This window comes from Anopheles gambiae, chromosome 2, assembly GCF_943734735.2.
Source record: "Anopheles gambiae chromosome 2, idAnoGambNW_F1_1, whole genome shotgun sequence".
Lineage (NCBI taxonomy): Eukaryota > Metazoa > Arthropoda > Insecta > Diptera > Culicidae > Anopheles > Anopheles gambiae.
Genome location: NC_064601.1, coordinates 2178506 through 2200000, shown reverse-complemented (window position 1 = coordinate 2200000; position 21495 = coordinate 2178506). Strand labels below are relative to the sequence as shown.

At 46.2% G+C, this 21495-nt stretch overlaps 2 protein-coding genes across 4 annotated transcripts in view; both read right to left on the bottom strand.

Moving 5' to 3' along the window:
* LOC1281897 (G protein-activated inward rectifier potassium channel 3) overlaps positions 1-15515 on the bottom strand; it is a 75096-nt gene extending 59581 nt beyond the window's left edge. For 2 of the 3 annotated variants that reach the window (XR_009765556.1, XM_061651904.1), the window contains exons 1-2: positions 14210-15303; positions 7998-8404 (exon numbers count right to left, since the gene is read on the bottom strand). Coding sequence is in view for 2 of the 3 variants with exons in the window: in XM_061651904.1 (XP_061507888.1) it covers positions 7998-8356 (359 nt within the window). In the remaining variant the exon portion in view is untranslated. Of the gene's footprint in view, positions 1-7997; positions 8405-14209 lie in introns of all 3 variants that reach the window. The other variant, XM_061651905.1, reaches the window with a different exon arrangement.
* Positions 15516-16578: 1063 nt separating this feature from the next.
* LOC1281900 (cysteine-rich hydrophobic domain-containing protein 2) lies at positions 16579-21185 on the bottom strand. The gene is made up of 3 exons (XM_321873.4): positions 19903-21185; positions 18537-18747; positions 16579-18456 (listed from the first exon to the last, which is right to left on the bottom strand). The coding sequence occupies exons 1-3, from the start codon at positions 20022-20024 to the stop codon at positions 18289-18291; spliced, it is 501 nt and encodes a 166-aa protein (XP_321873.3). The 5' UTR covers positions 20025-21185; the 3' UTR covers positions 16579-18288.
* Positions 21186-21495: the final 310 nt, after the last annotated feature.

Sequence of the window (21495 nt, the reverse complement as noted above, 5' to 3'; positions counted from 1 at the left end):
CTCTATGTACTACACCCTGCACCCTTCGTACTGTCTTTCGTATACGAGCGCGCGAGATTTACAGCCAAGAGGTGTCGGTAGCGTTCGTGCGAAACAAAAAAAAACTACACACGAGAGGGCAGGGGAAGCGAACGTAAGAGCATACATATTATCTGATAAATAAATAGCAAAAGCAAGAAAGGAAACACAGTTTGCAAATAAGTGTAAAATTGATTAATTGATAAGTAATATAATTTTATGCATTATTAGACAAAATACACACACAAAACAGCTTGATGATACGTCAAAGAGGTTAGGAATTTGGAGGGAAAGCCGAACGGAGCAGCGATGGGTACGAACAAAGCCAGAGGGGAAACACAGAGAAAGAGAGAGCAAGAGAGAGAGAGAGATAGGAGTAACTTAAAATAGGCAAAGGCCGATTCGGGGGAGGGAAAACCAAATGGGTGGCAATGACAAAAATTAAAACAAACATATTTCTACGCATTATTACAAGCAAGCGTTGAGCAAACAAACAAATGTTGATTCGTCCCGCGTACCGTGGATAAAGTTTACTACAAAAAAAATACGCAAACAATGGCAAACACACACACATACACACAAAGAGACGTAACATACGAGAGAAAAAAAACACACACACACACAAACACATCGTATGACATTATCCGAAAAGGGCACACGTACACACCACACTACACAAAGCAAACTACAGTTATCACAAAGCGTATAAGGCAAATGTAAGGCATCCGCTATCGAATATTCCCAAGTGTTTGTGTACTTTTAAAAACGGTTTTCAGCCAAACCGCAACGCTGCACGTACGTACATTACGCGCACATGCAGATTTGAGAAACAGTGTAGCTCTATCCTTCATCAATATCTAAACGATCATTTACGCAAAAACACAAATTTTCTGTATCTGTTGGGCATCACCGCACGCCGGTTACTATTCCTTGCAATCCGAAAAAAACCCCTCTCCAATTTCCCACCCCTTTTGTTCACACCACTCTGCCCCCACAATTGTGCTACCAGTTTTTCAGTGTACTATTACTGTTCAAAGACCTCACCTACTGTTGCATCACTCACAGAATGCGCCACAAATTTAAAGCAATATCACGCTTTTGGGCGGACACACCAATATTGTGCCCTCTATTCGATACTCTCATCTTCCTGCACACCTGTTTGTCCCTTTCGCATTGTTTCGCTCCTCGACAGGAGAGGCATAAACGTAAAACAACAAGAACATGTAACAAAACGTTAAACTATCGATAAGCAAAACAGATCCTCCAAAAGAAGCAAACGATAGCACGCAATAACAAAACGGGGGCAAACAAACATACAAACAAACGAAATGAACGAACAGCACGTTTCAATCATCGCCACCAAAACAACAAGACGAGGATAGAGAAACAAAAGCCGAAAAGGGGAAGGAAAAATACATTACTCAAAACTCTACTGTGTTACGCGATCTGAGAAGAGAAGAATGTTTTGTCTACTACCAATTTTACTGCTATTAAAAGAAAAGGGCGAAGAAGCAAACGCTAAAATAAAAGTTTTTAAAATCTGTTCTCCTATTCTAAAACTGAACTCTCTTCAACTTTTCGTGTTGTTTCGTTACGCTGTCACACCTTTTGCGTTCCGTACTGATATCAAGTTGTCTTTTGTTTTGCTTTCTTTGTTTTTCCTTCTTGCTTGTTCTGTTTCTCCTATCTACTTGGCTCTCTACCACTTTCCGTGTCTTGTTTGTTGTCTGTGGCTATCCTTTTCTCGTTCTCTGTTGTGCACTTTCTATCTCATCCTCAATTGTCCTTCCTACAAGGAACGTATAAGGCTGTTTTGTAGATCCTCCAGCATCGTTGTCTTTTTCTGAGAACTGAGTGGGGAATAAAAGCAAAAAATTAAGCATTTTCTAGTTAGCTCAAAAACTAAACATCTCGCTAAAAACGGAACTGTTCATCTAACGATCACTGATCGTGTGTCTATTGCAAAGAGCAGACAGCACTAAACATCACTGCAAGTTATATATTAAAGAAGAAGAAGAAAAAAACATTATAACAAAATGAAAATAAACCCTTGTCCGTTCGAACACCATCCGGTAAGGTACGAAAAGCACACAGAAAGAAAAGAGTCCCAAAGGGGTCCCAAAACGGATGAGCGTGAAATAAAATTCTAGTGGGAATTTAATGACATTCTTGGGCATTGGGAAGAAACATAACACACGCACGTCGCACATTGAACAACAATGTGTAAACAAATTATGTAAGCAAACTTAAGCAAGGAAACAAATTATCTTGGGCAGTGTGTACTTTTTAGGTGTAGCATTTCTTTCAAATATTTTCTTATCGATAAAAAAAAAAAAACATGAACCAAGAGAAAGGAGCAGAATGAGACAAGCATAATACAAATTAGCATTTGGTGCGTTGCTCCGTGGAGGGAAAGTGTGAGTGTGTCAGAGGTTTAAGACAGGCACTGGAGACACTGGAAGAGGCTACTAGCACTGTTACAATGATGTTGCGCAAAACAACCTTACACGCGCCCAGTTACTGAATGCAGAAGAGGTAAACGTGGCATTACGACAAAGACGAGAAGAAAAAAACAAGTGGATCATCTTTACAATCGATACAAAGAAGCGCTTGCACGGGAAAGTCATGGGAAAACATTGATAAAACAAAAAGGCAAACCAACATAAAAGTAACAAAACAAACAATCTATGATTAAATCAATATTTAAGCAAATTTATTAAACTATATTTAAGCGATTAATTGACTACAAAGGCAACACATAAAGGGAGCCGCGTGTGCAAATGCGCTATAAAAGAAGGTTTAATGAAAGCAGAATACAACATGAACAAAAAAACAAAGCGAAAGCAGGCAAAATTGAGTAACATCCAACACGCAAAGGACAACTGGTTGAACTTTGTAGGGGATTACGGAAGCAAACATTATTCTCTCACACGTACAAAGGTACAAATACATTTACCTACACACAAACACACACACACACTCACTACAAGCATCACAAACGAACATTCTTTCTAACGTTTATCTCCACGTTTGAGCAAGCAAAAGAAAAGAAACACAAAACGGATAGGGGTAACATGAAACAAGAAGTAACAAAATATAAAGAAAGTTGTTAAAATATTCAAAGAACAAAAAGCAAAAACATGCAACAAAACAAGCAAACCACAAATCATCTCTAGCTGTGTTTTCATCAATTAAAAGAAAAGCGAAGCAAAATAAAGAAACACAACCAAGATGCTAGTCGTACCGTGCGTTTTTTACCCGTTTCTTGAGTTCAATGTTTTGTTAGTTTGTGGTGTCGTCTCAGATCGCCATCTGATGGATGTGGGGGGGGGGGAGGGAAGAGAAGCCGTTGTTCTTATTTTCTTCCCGAAAGCTGGCGAGTGTTCGAGTGTACGTTAGTAGCGCTATTGTGCATCAGTTTTCTTCTATTTTATGTTGATCAAGTTGTTTTAATGTCGATGGTAAATGATTGGAATCGAATCGAAGACGCCTTCACAAGGGACAAATCGCCTGCCAGCAACGCGATCTGGTTGGGGTAAAGCGATCAGATCGACCAGAACCAGGAGCAGTGTGCTCGAGATAAGGGCCCGGAGATAAACAGCGCAACACGTCTGGCAGGCATGGAACAATTTATTGGAAAAGGTCCACCAAAGACCATGGTGATATAGGATGTATCCCCGAGGGGGAATAGCAAAACAAAACAAAACAAAAAACTATTGAATTAAAACTCCCATACCGTAACCACCCGAAACTAAAATAGCTAACTGAAATGTGCAAAACAAACATGAAACGGACAAAAAAAAACTTTGAAAGTTAAATAAATCTAACATGTAAATCACAACACTCTAAAGACTTCAGTTTACTTGCTAAGTTCCATCTATCTACATCTACTAAAAACGAAATTAAAAGCAAATATATCATTGTGAGCGTTTTTCCGTTTTACAGTTTTGTAAATCTATAAGAGCCACGTGTTGTAGAGATGTACCTACAAAGGACATTAAAGCATAACATATTACACAAAGCAACACAAAAAAAAAGATGTGTGAGCACGAGCAGAAGTTAGCAAAACATTGATGATGCGAAAAGCACAACTGAGCTAAGCGAAACACAATTAGATAAAACAAAACAAATGTGCATTTGTGTACTGTACTCAAACAAGCGGAATGTTAAAATTATACAATTTAAAGCGACAAATGCACACAAATGCATTCAACTATGCCATCTTTCCTCTCCCTTTTGTCCGGTTTAGCTCTTTAGGTTTAGCCGTAAGAGTTGCAACCAATCCAGCAGCTGCCGGAAACAGGCCAGCGCAGGCAGCAAAGGGAAATGTGTTAACGTGAATAGAAACAAAACCCAGACATAATGTATATCTTTTTTAAATATATTTATGAAATATATTTGCAAACTCTAGACACATTATTGTAACGAAAATAAAGCTACACATTCATTGATCATTGAACTAGAACATTGTTGATTGAGCAACTGGGGCAGGAAAGTGGCGGGGAGAAGTGGCTGACAAAGCAGAGCTACAGAACGGTACACGGGATGGATTTTTAACCAATGCGTCAAATCTGCAGAACATCAATCGGACAGCGGTTCCATTTAGTGCACACTACACTTAACCGACAGCCCGTGCGTTATGATGCATACGAGACGAGGAACAACATACACACATACACAAACACATCTACATATAATGATCACGTAAGCATACAACATATTAGCAAAACCTAGTTACTAGTTAAGTCGAAGTAAAGCGGCGGAAGGAGACGAACAAACAATTTGAAAGCAACAGGATGACATGGAGTAAATGAGTGGAGCAGTGAACGCGTGTTGATGCTATTGGCCCACTTTATGATACCAATAAGCCGACAAAAACGCACCTTTTTGACACACTGTTGTGCTGTGCTACTTAAACAATTGTTACTCAATAAATTGAAACATTGTAGAACGAAACTCGAACATAAAAGCAACAAACTACTACTACTACTATCGCACTGCGGCGCATCGTACAACACTGAACGACTAAAAAAAACATTTACGCGAAATCATATAGTGTCAGATTGAACGGTAAAAGAACATAAGTTAACTGGGAGTCATAGATAAGCAACAAAAGCAACATCACTCATAGAAATTTAAAACACGTAGACAGTTAACCATCCTTCCTGTGCATTAGTGTGTGTGTGTGTATTTTTTTAAATCCCACTTAGTAGATTGAACTCTAAACTACCCAGAACGCACTAACTTTCCGTACAACTAATGAACCCTAATCTTATCACCATAGAAGCACCCAAGATTACTATTTTCCAAAAAAAACGATAAATCAAAACACACTTGCATTAAAAAAGACGAGTAACATACATGCATTTACGTTCTCTTTAGACTCCAAAAATCAACACACAAAAAAACAAACACAAAATGGAAAAGAAAATAAAACGCTACATAAAACTAATTGCGTGTTTTCTCGAGAGTTAAGAAAAGTACTTACAAAAAAGAAACTATACGCTTGTGTACAACACGCACCAACCAAAATTTCTCGCCTCTTTACTATTCTTCATCTTTCCTCTTTTCTAACTAGTAACTAACTAACTGCGAGCGTGGAGGAAGTAAAACACATTACTGATACACTAGCAACTTAATGCATCGTCCTTAATAATAATGCAAAATCAAACACATTCATACAAACACAGACAGGCAGACAGACAAACGAGAAGAAGAGAACAACAAACAAATCTAACAAAAGAACCATAAAGCACGCATTGGAGAAAACCAAAAAAACATTGAGAGAAAAGACAAACACTGTATTAGACAGGAGACAAAACAGAGAGAAAGAGAGAGAAGAAGAAAAATAAAAAGAAGAAGAAGAAGAAGAAGAAGAAGAAGAAGAAGAAGAAGAAGAAGAAGAAGAGGAAGAAGAAGAAATAACAAAACAAAACACTAATGTTAAGATACCCCCCACTGATACCAAAGCACACATTAGATGTCTTAATCGTTTCCGTTCTATTCTGCACCGGTTGCGCATCTCCGTTGTTGCATTGTGCAAGGCGTTTACATACTTCCGAAACAACAACAAACACATTTGTTGTTCCTTTTTTCACCGTCTACTCCTTCCTCGATCGTACGACACAGCACGCACGTAGAAAGAAAGTGCTTATCTCGTCTTATGTTCTACAAGAACAGCAGCAACCCAAAAAAAAAAAAGTAACATACAATTTACATTAGCCCGGAAAGGTTAATTAGGCAAACATTGTTGATCGGGCTTAGTATATATATACATACACACACACACACTGCGTAAGTGGAACGTCTGTAAGGTCTGTATCTCTTCCGCGCCGTTGTTTTCACCTGTTTCATCAATCACACCTACTGTTCCTTATTGACTGTTTTGGACGTGGTAAAGTATAAGGCGAGTACGAGTTTATCGAATCAATTAGTATAGTTAAATATTTCCCATTTCTGCATTATCCTTCTCCACGTGTCGGTGTCGTTGTAAGGATGCGCAGCGACGCACTGTTTGGTTTTGTTAGGAGTGTTTTTGAGTGCAAATCATTTCTCCAGGAGTGGTGTGTAAGCTTATCGTTTCAGTAGCAAACAATACAACACCCACACACAACTACACGACATACATACGCATAGCTAAAGAAAGATTGCTAACAAAGCCTGAAGCCACGTTTGGTTTGGTGCGCAATAATTCAATTGCAAACATACGCACCGATTCGCACCGTACAATTGTTGAGAAGAGAAAAAACGGAATTGATTTTCACAGTTTGTCCTCTACACGGTCGGAGTGATGAGTGGGCAAGGGGTTTTATTTATTTGGACGAAAATAAACCAGAAGTAAAATAGATAGTGAATTGCTTTTCTGAGTTATTGTTTCTTGTTTCCGTTCCGTTGTCGTTTGCACTTAAATCATGGAAGCCAATAATGGTTTGTTTTGTTCTTTTTTTTAATACTGTGTTGATTCGCCTTTTCGTTGGGATTATCCGAACGCATTTGCAACACACACACACACTCACATAGCATGGAGAAGATGAGCAGGCAAACAACCATGGAAAATTATTATACATTGTATGAATGAATTTTTGATAATCTAATTATATGTATTTTTGAATTGTATTTTATCGTGGAGTCAAAACAAAAAAACAAGAAATAAATATGTACCTATAAACAGAAAACAAGTGAAATAAAACAAAAGTCATCTGAAAAATCAACACCCGTTTGTGTGCTTGCTTCAATCGATCATCGATGTCATCCCCCCAGAAATAGGCAGACAAACCCTGTCTGGCGTGGGGTTAAGATAGAAATGGCACCTGCATTTTCTGAGCTGAGCTACTAGACCCGTACCCGTAGGGCTATTCCGGTTGCCCCATTCAGATGTCATTTTTGCACGCGCGCCTACATTTTTTAGAGCCGACGAACAGCAAACAGCGCTACGAGTCATTCGCAGGCAAGGAACTCTCTCCAGAAGACAGAGAGAGAGAGCAAAAACAATCATCCAACCCTTCCGGATCGAACGTGATACAATGGAAAAAGTTTACATTCTCCACTAGCGTCGTCATCGTCGGAGCCGTCTAGACGTGGTCAGACGTGGTCACAGAACCCGACCGAGCACCCGAGCATCGAGCTTAGCATGCCTTCTGGCCAACCCATAACTAGCTGGAGAAGGATAGGAATGTAAATCACAAAACCCGTGTGCATACTTTCGCGTGATGGAAAACGATTACACGATTGGCGCTGGAGCGCACCTTTTTCGCCCGGCGTAAAAGGTCCTAATTGCCGCTCCCTCGGGTCGGACAATCGGGCGCCTTCAGCTAATCGCAGCCGGCGCGCAAAACACAGCTCACCTTCATGCTCGATTGCTGCCCCATCGTGCCAAACTGCTGGCCGGTGGTCACCGAACTGCCACCATCTTGCCTTGACCTCTGCTTCCGATCGCACCCACTTCCTCGATCAGCGATCAGCGCTGAAGCGTAACCTACCTTGTCAGTGGTCCCGGTGTCTCACTGACCGCCTTCAGCGACATCCGCAGCTGGCGGTGGAATGTTCCGAGGATCGATTCGCGGCGCCGACCGCCCGCCACCCGCTGTTCGCCATTGTTTGCCGCACCGTCGATCGCTTGCTGGCCCGTTTTGCCCGTCTCCGGATCCACCGTCACGAGCAGCTCCTTCACAATGTCCGAGCCGGGGTCTGGGCGGGCGGCCGGTCCGACGATGATGGGCTGCTTGTGGGTGGCACTGGTATCGTCGAGCAGCTTGGTCCAGCAACCGGCTGCATCCGGATCGGCTCCATCCTGTGCCGAACGGTCCGTTTGTCGAGCGTCTTCCAGTAACTTTGTCATATTTTCTGTTTGTTTGTATTTCCAACGACACCGCCGATCCTTATTGTCCTGTGAAGGAAAGCGAAAAACGGCTTGATTTAGTCGAGCTTAAATACACGCACAATTTACTGTGGGCGTTTGTGCCCACACCATAAATAACATCAGGTGACCATGACACTGAATGTGCAAGGTCCCAATCGGGTTGGCACTGTGATTCATTTCGCGCGGCGACCACGAAACGGCTTCAAATCCAATCGACCGGGGTGCAAGCAATCGTGCAAATCACCGGTGCTACTACTACTAATTGCCAATCCCCCGGCCTGGGGACATGACGAAAAAGGTAATCGCATTTAATTGCCATTACATACCCGAACAGCGTCTACTGCTACGTCCGGTTGCCTACGTCCGAGCGCAAGCTTCAACGCGAATGCCGCGGCTGCGGTTTGGACGACGCTGGCTGCTTCTGGGCGCATCAGTCGCGTCGTGTCGGCACCTACACGCATCGTCAACCTGTTCGCGCAGGGCTTCGCGGCTGTTTAAGCCTGACGCTGACCCCCACCTGGGCATGTCATGTTGCGGCGGCTTGTCGATGACGATTATCATCCACAATGCGCTTGTTTCTTGCGCTCAAATCTAATCACTGGTGGCCTAGTGGCGAGCCGAGCCGAGGCTAACAACTCACCATGGCCATCGAACGGGTTGCGGCTAAACCCCGTCCCCCTTTCCCCTCCCCCCTGCCATAAATAGTACGCTATTTTTGGTAGTGTCGCAGCTTGTCTCGTGTTAATCTTCTGCTCTAATGAACGAAACATGCCGCAAAGGGGTAGCACATTCGCGCTGCCACAGCTTCAAGGAAGTGCTGAATTGAACAGAAGCGACCAGCACGACCAGCGTTTTGTGATGCTAGATAACCGGCCCTAAATGGCCTTCTTGTGTGCGAGGCTCTTTCAGCGAGACGATGAGCATTAGTTGACCAACAAAAGGCCCGCGGAGCTCTTATCAGAAAATCTCCCGGACGTAAAGATCGTTCCAGCACACGTCTGCCGTAGACGCTCAACAAAGATCATCAGGGTTGGGGGGAAACGCCTAACCATTCACTGTGTATCTTCGTACCTCGTCATCCACCACCAGTCATCGCCCGTGTATCGCTCTTTCCTCGCTCGGTTCCTTGCCATTTAGCGCTATCTGCTCGCTACAGGATTGCGACCGAGCGTAGCAAAGCAAAGTGTGTTCACGTCCGGATAGTGCACGTACACACTGGCTGGCTGGTCGTTTACCCTTTTTGCCGCAGCCCTTGGCAATGAATTCCCTTCTCGGACGAAGCCCACACCAAGAACATTCGCGAAGAACCGCGTGATGACCGCACCGACCCTGACACTACGGCCGGAAGTGTCATTTGAGTGTCGAAATTCGGATTTTGTTTCACGCTGCACTGCCGCCACTTCCAGAATGGGGTGACTTTCGGCAAGGCAAGAAGTTGAATTCTGAGCCAAGCGAGTCGTTCAGGTGTAAAATCAAATTCCGAAAGGCACACGTTTGTCCCCCCCTTGGTGATGCTCTTTCTGATGACTTATTTCGCGTGCATCAATCATTCGCGATTTAATTGCGCCAAGGTGTCAAGTGTACATTCCTGTACCGATCTGACCAGTCCAAGGGATTCCATTCGCTTTCGTTTCTGCTTCTCTCATTTCTGGGGAGTGTCGCTCCCTTACGTGTAGGGTGTCGGATACATTCCAACCAATGTGATCACATTAACGACAGCCGCTTCAATCCACCCCAGTCCAGCAGTGTAGCGATCGATCGCGGTCAGTTGGTCGTTTGGGGGAAAAAAACCACATTAACCAACCAACCAAGCGCTTGGTAGAATGGGCGGGCGGAAAATAATTACCACCAACACCAAGTACATCAACACCTGCACCGTCCTGCTTTGCCCAGGCCCAGACCAATGCAAACGTCACAAAGCATAGCAACTGATTCCACTGCAACTGCAGTATACAAGCGATATCCATTTATCCTTCCCGTTTCATGACAGCAGTGCGCTGATCGTTTGATAATTACACAATTTTGCAGGCAAGAGAGAACAGAGAGAAGAGAGAGAGAGGAAAAGAGAGAGAGAAATAAGTGGAAATAGAAACAGCTGCACCAAGGTCCAGTGTCACGATCATGATCAAACGGTCGTTAACTGGATGAAATGAGTTCTTTTGTAATGCACCTGTGTATGCTCGTTTGATTGCATAACGCGGCATGGTACAGGGTCGCTTTCCGATGTGATTTTATTCCCCACATCCGACTGAACTTATATCACTACGACCATCGAAACCGTGTACAAACGATCATGTTTTATGCAAAACAAAAAGGGGTAAAAATATGCTAACAAACTCAAATTAAAATTGATAATTTTGCGTACATTAGAGGCATGATTTACATTACATCCAACACCGACACAGTCCACAGTCTTCAAACGATGTATTTATTAATGTCGCTTTGAAATGAAAATAGCACAAAAACGGCGACCACGCACACACACACGGTGATACGATCACATTGTCTCTAAAAACCCACCAACCCCATTAAAAACCAACCAAAAAGCAAAAGAAACGCATTCAAACAAAGGTTTTGCTGCCGGCTGTGATGGGGTGATATTTTTAGCAAATGTGTGTGTGTGTGCTTGCTATTCTGATACAGTCGGCTAATAAAAATTTTGCATGCTCTAGCACAATTGAGAAGTACATCCCCTCGCTGCGGTGTACTACGCACCAGCGCAAATCGGTTTTTAGCGCAAACAAAACCTCCTTTCCTTCGCGACGAGTAATCTGAATCCCGGGCCTAAATTGCCTTAAATAGCGTAAAACAAAATAAAAACAACATCCCACTACCCCTCACCTATTTCTCGACGATCAACGAGGGGTCAAAACGGTGGACTGTGGTTGTGTTTTTCACCGAAAAACAATTAACACCAAGAGGGACGAAACAGAGACGTTTATTCTCGGGACAAAGTTTGGCGTTGTATCAATTTGTGTTCAATTTTCCCCACGCACACTTCAAGATCAATGTCAACCCGAGGGAGGGGGCGATGTTACACATTCCTTCATTTAAAAAAAAACCATGAAGGAAATCTAAAATAAACAAACCTTCATCGATGACGCTCCGTCGATGGGCCATGCGAGCTCAGATGTGTGACATTCGGCAAAACCGATGACGAGCGCACGGTGAAGTGTTTTGCGGGGAGACAGTGGAAAAACACGTGTTTTCCACACGAAAACAAGAAAAGGAGAACGTACAAAACAAACACATCGGCCGTGCAAGATCCCGTTGGCTTCAAAATAGGCCAGCAACGGTAGGAAAAAGGGCAAACAGGAACGCAAAGGCATTAGTCATGCAATCGGAACGTTTTGCTAATTGAATCGGCACTAGAATTGATGGCGAGCCAACGCTCAGACGAACTCTCGGGATTTGCTTCGGAAATGGAGGGGGTCTCCAAATTTGCGCTGCAAAGGGCATCCTCCGAGGCATGGGCACGGAATGATCGTGTGGCATGTTGTACATGGGTTCAATCTTCGTACCGCGCTCGTACACCATTAATGTAATCAGTAAGCATTCGTAAGCATTACTGTTTGACAAATTAAATTGCTCATAATTCTCCCGCCATACCGGCGGAGGCCACAAAACAACGGCTCCTAAGTGATATTACCTACACATGATCGTTATGAACAGTTTCCGGTATGTCGCTTGCTGTGGCCGGCCGCACATGGCTTGCCTTGGTTGGTTGGTTGGTGGATTTTTACAATAAATTTTAATAAATCCTTCAGCCCACACGGCTGGTCCACACTCTCTGCAGGCGCGTGTGGTGCCACATTACGCCTCTTGTTACCAAATCAACATTTTCGGCCATAACTGGATAGGATTACATTTATCTCTATTTGCTTTCTGGGGCTTTGGGGCCTGCCCCTGTGCAAAACCTTAGCACAGCCCCGCTCTCCCCGGCGGAATGGAATTTTCCTTACCTTGAGAACGCGTTATTTTGTTGCGGTGTTGATGAGGGGATTTGTTTCTTTTTGCTTTACTTTGCATGAAACTGGACCTTCCTCGTGTATTTTGGGAAACTGAAACGTCCCTAAGCAGTGGCGTGTGCAACTTAATATCTTATCACGTGTTCGATTTTGCTCAAAACACCAATTGGATGAAAGACCTGCGGTCCCCAAAACCTCTCTGTGAGCCACAACAACTACATTAGTGTGGACATAAATTACCCCTTTTTTAAACATTGAGGAATTCTGAGGGTTCTGAGTGTTCCGAAACCCAGTCGGAAAGGGGATGGAGATAATGACGAAGCGAGCAACGATTAAGCGGAGTAATTTTAACCATATTTTCGAAGCTGACAACACCCAACAAATGGAACGGCTCACACGTCGTCATTGACGTACTTTGGAGACGTTAACATAAACAAAGACCTGCACAGCAAGGGGTCGGAAATCAAGTGACGAGACGGAGTGCGCTCATTTCTAAAACTTGCCATCCAATGGCAAGGGACTTTCGGCTTCAAATCTTATCGTGGTTAAAGTGACCGTTTGGCGTTTTATTATGCCCGGCCTCACATTCCACGGTTGTTCCAAGCTGTGCAGGTTCCCACTTCCACTCCATTACGGCGTCGACAAATCTCGTGCGAAAATAAATACACCAGCAATACACTAATAATAAGCTTAAGCACATCCCGAGCCCTAGCTTCCAGCGTTGGTGCTAAACCAACAGTCAACAAGTGCTAGGCAATGGAGAAGAGATATTCCCAAAACCATGCCTAATTCTTCAAACCTAAGATTATTTGGACAGATAGCGGAAAGTGAGCTGACGTCCATTGTCCACCTCCGCCCGAACCAGTGTCACACCCCACCACAGGAGACACTTTATGTTGCGCCGTGTGTCAGGCCGCATGACAAGATAATCCCGGTGGCGGATGAGACGAGGCGCGTCCTTTGCGTGAGCGCGTTTTAACGTCCACGGGCTGGATACTGCCGGAATCCGGCCGGTGCTCAAATTAATATCACTTAAGATGAAGACGGCGCAGCGTTTAAGCACATCTCGTGACCCACCATCATCAAGACAATGACGAGCTATCCACCCACCCCATCCATTGGTGATGGACTTCTCCACATTGGGGATAAGAGGATGCAGCTGATAGCATGAGCACAGAAATGCTCTTAATTTATTGAAATCGTTAGCGGTGACGTCCGCGCTAGGCGGAGGTGTTTCTAAACCTTGAACCAAATGGGCCACTGTTGCGGCGAGGAGTCGTTCCCAAAAAAGATCGTGCACGCACGTTAAACGCACAAATCAGAGCATTAAACTGATGCCAGATTGTTTCGACTCTGCCGCTTCATCCGCCGATACAGGAAACGGCCGCTCTTACGCACGGTGCGAAAAGTGCATACGTGGGGATGGGGATGGGAGGAAGGCAACCAGTTTGATGCAGCTTGTAACATGCATTTCCTCAAGGTTAGCGAGACCGAACGCGAGACATGCGCATGAACGAGCCGCCGTTGCGTTACATTGCGAATCCGTTACACCCGCCGTGACTGTGCTGGCACTGACCCACTACTACACAAGCTGGGCACTCGATCGTACCGAGCTGGTGCGAGAGATTATCTCACATTACACCGGGCCCAGAGGGTCGTTGCACTGAACAACTCAGGTTGCTCGCTCATATTTACCTGGATTGCGTACAAAAAAAAACCTTTGGAAGATTTTCGCAAAACTCAAGGAGGATTTGTCACGTGTTCTTTCAACGCAAACACTGAAACAGCTGATTGGCACAGTTCATCGCAGTAGCCATGTTTGATGTTCTATTCTGAGTCTGTGTGTGTGTGTTTGCATACTAACCTTGAAAGGGAAGTCGTCTGCTGCTGCTGCTCCTGTTTCGATGTACACCTGGCGCGGTTTATACTACCATTTCCTCGTCGATCTTCTTTTTCGATCGCTCACCAACAACAAGAGCGGGTGGAGCAATATGACATCACTTTAGAGCTGTTCACTTCCCATTCACATCCCATGCAAACATAAAACCACAACTGACACCATGGGCCCGCGTGCACGTCGAACGCCTACTCGGATGCCAGAACAGAACTTTATCCCCCTTCAGACTTCAGAGGGTGTTATTCCACCTTTAGACCGATTGCTCCCAGTACTCTACTTGGGTAATGGCTTAGGTATTCGTCCGTTTGTGTCACGTACTAAATTACCCGGAATTTCCAAGCGAAGGAACGGTTTTGCACGTGGGATTTTCCTGCAATACGCTCTGCACTCATCAAAAGCTCCCCGAGACTGAGGATTTTGCGGGGAATTTGCTTGAATTTACACTGTCACTGACGCACACAAAACAAACGAAAGTGAATGCCTACTGCGGAAGTTGGCACACCGACCGACCGACCTGCGATCCTGCTCAGGGTCCACGGATCCTTGCCTTCCAATACACTCACACTCACACAAACATACCTACACAAACACACGCGGAAATAGTGTCGAACGCCGCCGCAAACGTTTGTCAGAGGCCCAGACGGCAAGGATAATTGCAAAGCTGCCAGGAGAAGCGTAGCCGCAACACTGAACCGCCTGCGGGTTGCGAATGTGTGCGCGTGCGCAACAAAACCCGCTCACAAAACCCCTTCCTTCCCCACACACACACACACACACGAATGGTGGTGCGAATGTGTGCAGGAATTGCGTACACGCGTTCCGGCTGCGATCGCGAACGCGCGAGAGTTTCGGTCAGCACAAGCGCGCGGCACCACAGAGCGAGTAGAACGTTTGCGCGAGTGCGCGCGCGGAACAGACACGACGGGCGTAATGGCAATAGCGCGCGCAATCGTTCGCGTCGGACGGTTTACTGACTGATTCCTGCCAACCGCAACGCAAGAAGACAGACGACAACAAAACGGCCAGCCGCCGTCGCCCGAACACTTCCGCCCGAGCCCCCCGCCGCGTGGTACCGCGTGCTTTAATGGTCGGCGTCGTCCGTCACCGACCGTGGCTTTGTACGACCACCATACACACACACAGACACACATAAACTCACCGAGCAAAGATTGAGAGGGTTGCAATCTTTTTTTTTTTTTTGCTACACACACATGTGGGACCCGTATGCTGTGCGAAACACAGCGCGAGATGTAACCCGCGCGCACACACGCGCTACTTGACTGTGGTAGACCCCCGGCGCGAAAGCATAGAACTAGCTGCTGCTGCTGCTGCTGCTGCTCCTCCACCCCATCATTTTCTTTCTGCATAAATAGGCAAGGTTAATTAGTTTTTAATGCAAGCAAACATTACGTGGCAGCCACGTGGTGTCGCATGACATTAAAATGGCAACATTGCTAATTGCAAATCCTTTTGATACAAAAGATGCCGTGAACATTCCTATGTCTCATCACCTTTTTAATAACGATCAGCTGTCGAAGGAAGAAACCCTATTGCAAGGACCTAAACACACGCACACACACGCACGCACATCAACAAGCATACATCCAAACGCACTACACTCGGTCTCGGTTGCCTTGGTAGCGGCTATCGCATTTCACACAAACACGTGCTCCGTGCGTCCGTGCAAATCCCACTGCAAACTGTTCCACTTGCGCAAAAGACAACCACCGCTGCTGACTGCAACGTTAACAGACGCTGATGCTACTACCGAAAGAAAAGGTGATTTGCCGATGACGCATCAGGTCATCATCACCAGCTGCTGCTGCCAAGGGGAACGATGGCGTCAAGGTGCGCGCAATGTTGTCTGCACTGTCGTCTAGAGCGAATGTCGCCAGCCCGAGAAACCCAACGCCATGTGCACTGCGCGTTGTGGAGTGGAGAAAGTGGTGCAATGACAGAACGCCCTATCGCGCGACCCTTCCCTTTTCCATCCTGTATCCGGGGTCCTATTGGGGTTCCTGGTTCCAACACACACACACACGAAACAAGCCTAAAAGAAAGGGGGTTAGAAACAGGGCGCTTCACTGCACCGCATTCAATCAAATAATAGCGTAGCAAAACAAAAGGGTCACACCGTACTATGGCGTGACGAGCGTCCACCCCACGAAAAGTATGTAAAATGGTGCACCTTGCGCTAGAATTTCACCCGTTTGCACTTCCTTTGGAGCGTGGTTCCCTACTTCCCATACACACGCACACACACACATTCGCTCTTGTTCCCATTTTAATCGACCGACCCACCGTTCGGGCTCGTACATACAAAACGCAATGGCAAGTTTTCATTTTTGAAACATTTTATTCCACACGGTTTCGGTGTTTTGTAACTGCATTGTACTGCTTGTCTCAGCCTTTCATCCCCACCCTGTGTGTTCGCTACAGTTTCTCGATGAAATAACAATCGGTCCCAGCGCGCATGAAAGGGGATTACAATAGACTTTCCTCTAGCCACGCTGGGTTGTTCGTAACTCTATGCTGTATAAAAAGGCTAACACTACTTGGGTTGTTCTCAGCACACCCACCCACCCCCCACACGGATTCACCTGTCTGCATGTAGCTTCTTCTGCTACGCACCTGCCTACACGCGCACGTATTTGTCCTGTTTTTTTTTTTTTTTGTGCCCATCGCGTTCGGTCGTCTGCGCTGCGTTTCCGAGCAGCAACGTCGAGCTGCGAACTGCGCGAGCTCCATATATGTTCCGTGTTTTGTTTTTAGCTGTGCGTCTCAAAAGCAATTCATTCTAATCTGTACATCCTTCACCATCCTGCCGTTGGAAGGGAAAATAGCAAAGCAAACGCTTTCTTTTAGGCACAACGCATCAAAACCAATCATCTCTTCTCTTTACCAAACGTTAGCAAAAAAGTATAAAGCAACAGAAGAAGAGGGTAACGAAGCAGTGAAATAGACAACGTTACATTCAGTGTGGGGTCTCCGGGGTGCATACTTTTGGGGCTACACTACCCTATTATTCCGTCCTACTTGCTGCGGATGGCACATGCGACCGACGGAAGATGGTGCCTGACGGACCTGGTTTGAATAATGTCATACACGAAACGAAATCTACACTCTCCCTACACTTGCCCTGTCCGTCTGTATTGTTTAGTTTGCTTTAACGCTCCCCAAGCACTCCGTGTTTTGCTAATACTTCATCTGCTTCTGGGATTTTTGATTTCGTAGTTTCTTGTTTGTTTGTGTTCCCCCAATTCTCGCTAGCGCACACATGACATGATAAACAGTTTCCGAATTCGTCGCTAATCGTACGGCGGCTGCTTACAAACCCTCTCTATTCACAAACTCACTATACACTATACAAACGCTAAACGTTCTTACGATTATTAATTATATTAGTATTGCGACCTGTGCTGTCTGCATGTTTAGTTTTGTTACACGCTGTCGCCTGGCCTGGCGCCTCTCTTAGCACAGCCCGGCACCAACCTGATGCGCCGTTTTGATGGGTTGCTTGCTGATTTTGCTTGTCTTGTAATGTAATGGTTATTTTAACACAATAAAATAGAACCAGCTAATTAGAAGGTCTGTTTACATGTTGCGCCCGGTTACGTTACAGTGTCCTGGGCACACTCGGCTTTGTTTGCAATCGGCCAAAACAGAAACAGATACTAACGCTTGCCCACAAGTGGATATGGTTGACTATCGGAGTTAGTCTCGAAATCTGCTTCACTCGCCTGAAGCGCTGAACGTCCGTACCGCGGGACCGATGGGATGGAGGATGTGTTTATGATTATGTAAAATATGATACTTTTCTTCTATTATTAAACCATATGCTACGAATAGTTAGATCAACGATACAGCCAGAGCAGCCAGCGAGCCGTTCGCGGCGATACACTATCACCAGCGCACACTAACCCGCATCCACTCTTCAGCTGGTAGCTTGTTTTTTGTTCCTTGCATCACACACACCGTCGTGGATCTCCCCCCCCAGAGGGCCAGAGAAATTGAACGCGAAAGCAAAGCCGTATTTTGGGGGCCGCCTAGTCCGGCCGATAGATTGGCGTTTTCGGTATGAATTCTATTAACAGCACGTACTCCATCATCGAGTTGGAGTCGCACTGCTGTTTGCTGAGGCGCCAGTGCAATCCGAGCTTGTGGTAAAGGTGGCTGTTTTCCCACTCGAGCAGTTTGTTTAGCGTGTGCTGCGTCTACGAAGGATGAGAATGGCATGGTTAGGAGCCGGTTCAATTTGGATTTGGACGTCATGCCGTCCCGATCGGATGCTTACCCTCTTACTTAAACATATCACAGGCCATAGAGAACATCCTAAGGTGCAGCAGCAGCAAACGCAACCACAGAACAGCCACTTTACGTTGACGGGGAGCGTCTTTTTCAGCACCGCGTTGATCCGCAGCACGGTCGCTTTGAACTCTTCCGGGGCAACGCGCGAAACCAGACCGGCTGGAAACTGCACGTTGAATCGATTGCTTAAGCCAAACCTGAAAAAAAAACAAACGAACCAAGAGGTTGTTATTTCGATGCTGAATCATTCAAAAGCTGCCCTTCGCAAGGGGACACATGGGGAATGGGGGGTACTTATTGATAAATTTGTTTCATTCATTCCGAGCCGTCCGTGGCAGAATCAATGTTTTCTCTCTTGGCCGAAAGGGGACGATTAGCAAGAAAAGCATCGTTTATTTACGTACGCTAGCCGTTGTTTAGATTGGATCTTCATCGCCTTGTACTTCGGTGGTCAGTGGATGAGGCCGGGAGCGGGCAACGTACGGCAGGGGATGCCCTCGGAAAAGTCTAAATTCATCGCGCGCGCGGTAGCCGATACAAACGCCCGTCCGAGCAATCGCGTTAAAAAAAAACAAACGGTGGCCGATATTTGCGTTAGCGCAATTACAGCGCAATGCGATCCTCTCCCTCTGTTTGTGCATCCGTGAAATATCAACGAAAGCGGGGCCACGTACGATGGGCAATTTCAGCGCGTGGGCGGGTTGAGAAAAGGGAGTGAAAGTAGCGCAAAGAACAGCGCTTCATTAAAATGCGATCTCAGCAGACCCTGAGCGGAAAAAAAAACGGACGGTGGCGAAAATCAATCGAAACGCCAGCGGGCGCTCGTCGGCACCTGTGCTCTTGTGTTTGTTTTTGTCGCTCGCGGTCCGGTTGCTTCCGTTGCCCGTTCGGTGCCACGCTCCGGCACGCTCTCCATAAATTCAGCTGCGATTTAACTTTCGCCTTTCATCACCAGACTGGCATGGCCATGTTTGGCGTAGTGTGGCGGGCACTCGTCATGCGTATCTTTTTTTTTTTTTTTTTGTTTGCGCTTTTCTCTCTTTCTCTGCCGCTCAGCTGGTGGCAGCCAGCAACAGACGACGACGACGACGACGCTCCGTGTATTGTGTAACTTGGCACACAACAACAACAAAAACAACAACAAAATGAAATCGAAACGCAAACCCAACGGAGCGACCCGAATTGAGCGGCAGAGAAAACGCACCGAAATGCGGATCGATTGTGTAAGCACCGTACCGATGACGGCCACATGCACAAAGCTGGCTGTGAGATATGTATATCGACGGTAGAAGCCGTTCTAGCAGGCGCTATGTGCTGGATTCCCGAGTCCAGTTCCTCCCCCCCGTACTTACACTGTCATATTGCCAGCCCCACGGATTACAATCGGATCCGGAACCATCTGCACGTGCGCCTCTTCCAGGTTTTCCTCGGACAGCTCCTGCTCCTCGTAGATTGCGTCAAAATCGGCCATCATGATGGTGTGCTGGCTGGCTGGCTGGCTAGATCTCTGCAAAGGGCGCCTTTGCTGCTGCACCGTGTCTCTCGTGTGGTGCAATCGTAGCGTAGCAGGCGCTGGGGATGTTTGAGCCGTGGCAAGCTCACACGCACACACACACTGGCTCGCTCTTGCTCTGTAAGATCCGCACCTTTGTGTCGGTTCGTTCTTGACCGAGAATTGCGTGCTGTATCTCTGTCGGACACAAACCTCACGCACTCTCACGCACCCCGTCCTTCGGCTGCCCTCAACTCTTTGCAGCGTAAACAAAAGCGGCGTATGCAAACAAAGAGATTCCGCACCCACCGTCACAGCGTGCCATGCCTTCCGACACCGTCAATGTCCGCAGCGTTCGGGGCTGCCCTCATCAAAACCAGCGCCCGATTCCCGTATCGAACCGTCGTCCCCGTCCCCGGGGAACGGGAATGACCGCGCAGCACACTCACGCCTGCCTACACACACTGTGCACTGGACTTTGGAGCAAAACGCCTACCAGCAGTGCCAGCAAACAGCGCACATCATCATCTTCCCCGCGGAGAACGTGTGCGCCCGCCGATGCACCGCGACTGCATCGAGTTTGCATACGATTAACACGCACTAACACGCAACGCACACTAGAAAGGCATTTTCCCCAGCCGAAGCACCCTCGTCCCTCCAAGGGAACCGTGTGTGTGTCCTCTAGTGGGGAAGCAGGGCACAGATTTCTCTTCGGCCCGGACTGGTAATAATACGTAATAGGCACGGCTGCCCTACAGGCCTTTTCAAAGAGTTTCGCCCTTCTCTCTGCCCTTCTCTCGCGCACCACGATCGACAATTAGCAATCGAACGGAAGGGAACGAGAAAAAAGCACACGCACACACACACTCGCGCGCGCAACTGTCTTCTGGCTGTCGGACGGCTGGCTGGCTGCTGCTCGTTTCCAAGATCCTTCCTCCTATCTGCGATGCACTTTTAACTCGCTGCAAGCGGATTCACACTGCAAACGGAGCGAGTTCTTCGCACGATAGCACCACTGGCCTTGATCCACTGGCTGGCTCGCGGCGATGTTGCATTGGCTCGCGCGAAGAAACGAAAACACACACAGCAGATTATGTGCAGTGCAGTTATGGGGGTTCCCTTTGTTTTGCCCCCGTTGACAACAATCTGCTCCTTCGGCCACAGTGACCAGAAATACCGATTTATCAGTATTCCTACCGATTTTTTATATGCCTACCGATGCACAGATGACCGCCCTAAAACTACCGATTTTCCATTTATCCTACCGAAAATCACAGATATTTGATTTTTCAGTCGTTTCAGCTTAATCTGTGGCGCTTGGGTTGCTGTTTCAAGGATTGCTAACCTCATTTGTTACTTATCGCGCTGATGCACGTTTGTTTGCCTGGCACTTTTTATTTTTCTCCGTTAAAATGTTATGTTCATAATACAGTAGAACGTCGATTATCCGGGG